Genomic DNA, 3,918 nt, shown 5'->3' with positions numbered 1-3,918 from the left:
CAATCTAACAAAAAACATGTATTTTGGTTACATTAAATGACGCAATTTTTTACGTATTGTTTCTTCTTTTTCTATTTAAGTATAATTTGTTGTACAAAGCTGTGTAAAGCTTCACAGCTCAAATGTTCAAAGCTTGTAGAAAAAAATCCTTTAAATGTATAATTAAAAATATTCATTCCTTGCAAAAAAAAATTAAAATTATTTTCTTTATAATTTCACAGGTTTAAGCTACATTTTGTAAATAAATAATTACTTAGTTTCACTGTTTGGATCTGATTTATTTACAAGATGGTTAAAGTTCAGTCTTTCTCTTAATAGTGTATTGAGCCAATATACATTTTCTATTAAGACAAATAATGCAGAGTTGTTTCTTACTTGTTCAAGTCACTTAAAGCAATTTTACAAATTCTTTTTTCAGGTGAATGTACAATATCTCTCATATTAACAATGTATTTAAATCATTCAATTTGATTGGCTTGTCTGGGAAAGCCAAGACATAACTAGGTCAATCTTTTCTGGACATGCAAGCCATTATATCAAGTAGTACAAAATGCTTAGTTATTTTTTTGGAAAATAATTTGGGTTTTTTCTTTTGAATTAATTTATTGATCCCAGATTATTGTGTTTGCCACTTTTAGGTAGAAATTTTCTTTTTTTGTACGCTAAATGAAAATTTGTATTTTTATGCTCGGTTTTGAATTATCTAAGAGTGCCATTTCTTTTTTCCATCTTAACCATTCATGCAAATAACAATCATTCATGCATTTCGTAAACTTAAGTTTGGTCTTGGTGTATTGCATTTTGTTAGGTGTTTTATTTTTTATTACTGTAAAGGACTTTGGTACTTTGTTTTTTTCTATACTATATTTACTTTTGTCTCTTTCATTTTAGGTACAATAATTTAGTAAGATAAAAAGTTGTCTGACTTGTGAGAGTCTTGAATGAAGTTTTTAAATCTACAGGTAGTACAGTGTGTGTGAGAGATACCACAGTATATTGTGCCAAAGGCCAAAGTTTATTTGATAAAACAATTCCCCACACCTTGAATTACTGAAGATTACACGTACCATTTCAACAGTTCAGTATTAATCAAAGATAAAACACTGATTATGTGATTATAAGGTATTAAACACATTTGTCAGATATCCAATCAAACACCGAGAAACATGCAAGGTATCTATAAAATATGTTCAGGAAATTTAGTTATATCTATTTAAAAACAAATGTGTTTCTAGTTTACATTTCATACAGCCTCTTCTTTTTATACTACAATCTTTCACTACAATTTTTTTATCTTTGGTGCACTCTCTATTAAACCAACCACTAAAAAAGTTTTTTATTCTTTTTATAAGACTGTACTACAAGAACAGCTTCATTGCGCAAATTATTTTGACAAATTTCATTTACTTCAGCAGAAATTTCTTCTGGTACAAAACACTATGTTAAAACACTTATACTTTCTTATTAATATATCCCAGAAAATAAGCAAAGTTCCTTAGAAAAAGAAGCAAAACATGATACCGAAACCCATGACAGTCACTATTTTTCAGAATAAAACTATAATTTTCTTCAGAACTGAGATAAAGTATCACCATAATTTCAATCAATTTGTAGGGACAATATCTATTTAATTTTATGCATTATGATTTTCTGAAAGGCCTTTCTGTCATTATAAATTAGCCCTAAATGAAATCCTGAAGTGTACAGGCATCTTTTTTAATTTATGTATTGTTAGTTATTTTATTTGTAGTTTCTTATTATTATATTCACATCTTTAAATGTTTTATAACTATAAATATATCATTATACTATAAACATAGTATCATTTCTAGCTCTGGAGTAAATTTTAAAATGTCAACGATGTTTTCTTTTCCACTGATCATTGAGTAAACATTTTGTACTTTAAATTATATGTAATTCTATAACTTGGCTTTCTTTGTTTAATTCATTTGATATTCTTCAACATAATAATAGTCATTTTATTCAACCTTTTTCAAATGAAAAACGCCTAAATACATTTCAAATTACAGCACCTAGCACTGCATTAAGTAACTGGATATGTAACTGATTATTAAAAAATTACACATATTGACAAAAAAACACTGCAACTGTTATGTCACCACACCTTTCAATCTCTTTTCTTTCTCCTCCAAATGCAACTACAGTTCTTATTGATGATAACACTTCTTCAGCTACAGCACCAGCACTCCCATAAGCTGTTAACTCATTTGCTGATAGTGTGGCTTGGACCTGAGAGGGACAAAGTACAAAACATCAACAATTATTACTGTAAATATGTCACTCAAGATAAGCATATAAAAATATTTACAAGGTCATTGATAAAACAGCTAATTCAATCTTGTGTGCAGCAGTGGAAGGACTTGTTTTTTTATATATAACAGGTTTGATGTACAGGTAGTCTACTGTAAAACTTGATTATACTAACAATTTATTAATACAAAAAATCTATTTTATACTAGCATAAAAAACCTACACTCTATTGCAGAATTGTAAGGTTTTCTCATGACTTACAGAGGCTTCAATGTACCAGTCAAGCATCTCCATTATCTTAATTACTTCTATAGCTACCCCAATGCAACAATTCTTTAATTGATTTGTCTGTTGCCATTTCCCAAACTTAATTCAATTCAACTCTTTTTAAAAGCAAATAGTTTTAATTTAATTTCTCAGATTCGTTTTTTTCCCCTGTGTTTGTATTTGAATTCTTTTCATTCTACAAATTCTCCATTATTCTCTGATTCATATGTTTCTTCTCATTGTTTGTTGCCATTTCCCAAACTCAGTTCAATTTTTTTTAATTCTCAGATTTGTATTTTCTTCCCATGATTGTGTTTGAATTTTTCATACTCCAATATTCTTGAACTGTTTTGTTTGATGCCATTTCCCAAACTTATAAATTATTAAAGCCTTATTTTTAAAGCAAATACTTTTCTCTTTTTTACACTTTTTTATTTATTTATGTTTGAACTCATATTGAAGAATCATCAATATTTATCCACTAGTTTGTTTGCAGCCTTTTCCCAAACTTAATTCAGTTCAAAATTTCTGAATGCAAAATTAATTTTAACTTTTACATTCTATTTTTTTCTTATTTTCTTTTTTCCACTAATACAGATGGAAAATAATTTCAACTTTATTTTCTAGTTTTTGGCCTAGCCAGCCCTGTGGCCAGCACCATTGCTGATTCCATTTCCTGAATTTAAAAAAATACAATACAAAATTACATATTCAACTTTTGTAAAATAGACTATTTTCTTAATGTTCATGTACAATCGAAGGCCAACAGGCTGAAGATTGTACAAATGCAAGGAAAATTAAAATTATTCAACTCTATTGTTTTTTCATGCACCAAAATTCCTTAACTGTTTTGTTTGATGCCATTTCTTGAACTTTATTTATATAAACCTTTTCTAGTATTCTGAGGGTCTGTTCCATGGATCCTGATGTCTTTTTTCCCTTCCTGTTGTTTTTGACTGGCTAAGAAATGTTTGGCTCCATACCCTATTGAATTTTGTTCATTTTTTGTAAAATATGTCCACTTTTTCCCAATTTTGGCAGACATTTTGACTATTTTTTTCTTTCTCAACAGTATTTTGCAGAAAACCTCCACACCTTAAGGAAGTAGATTTATGGGGCTTAAGGGCAAAACTATACAGCAAATAATTAGCCAAAATATTTTTGAGTCAAATGTAAAAAATAATACCCAGGTGCACACTCTCAAAACCCTCTTAGTATGCCTGCAAAGTTTCAGATCTCTAGGATCTTTCCTCTTGGAGATATGGTAGTTACATACAGGCATGCTCTTTTATTATTATAACATAACATAATGTTTGGGAACCTATTGGTTCATCTAGGCTATCCTATCCTCTAAACTAAACTATTAATAAATAAAGTAAA

The 3,918-nt window shown here is 28.7% G+C and overlaps 1 protein-coding gene across 1 annotated transcript in view; it reads right to left on the bottom strand.

The window, feature by feature from the left end:
• Window positions 1-3,918, bottom strand: part of LOC106458530 (multidrug resistance protein 1A-like) — a gene marked incomplete at its 3' end in the record, with an annotated part of 31,178 nt that overhangs the window by 8,659 nt on the left and 18,601 nt on the right. Inside the window, exon 7 of the mRNA XM_022384766.1 lies at window positions 2,126-2,250. Within this exon, the coding sequence (XP_022240474.1) occupies window positions 2,126-2,250 (125 nt within the window). The remainder of the gene's footprint in view (window positions 1-2,125; window positions 2,251-3,918) is intronic.

The sequence above is a fragment of the Limulus polyphemus genome, unplaced genomic scaffold (genome assembly GCF_000517525.1).
Source record: "Limulus polyphemus unplaced genomic scaffold, Limulus_polyphemus-2.1.2 Scaffold480, whole genome shotgun sequence".
NCBI classification, from domain to species: Eukaryota; Metazoa; Arthropoda; class Merostomata; order Xiphosura; family Limulidae; genus Limulus; species Limulus polyphemus.
Note: the sequence above shows the minus strand (reverse complement) of the source record. Positions and strands in the feature narration are given on the sequence as shown.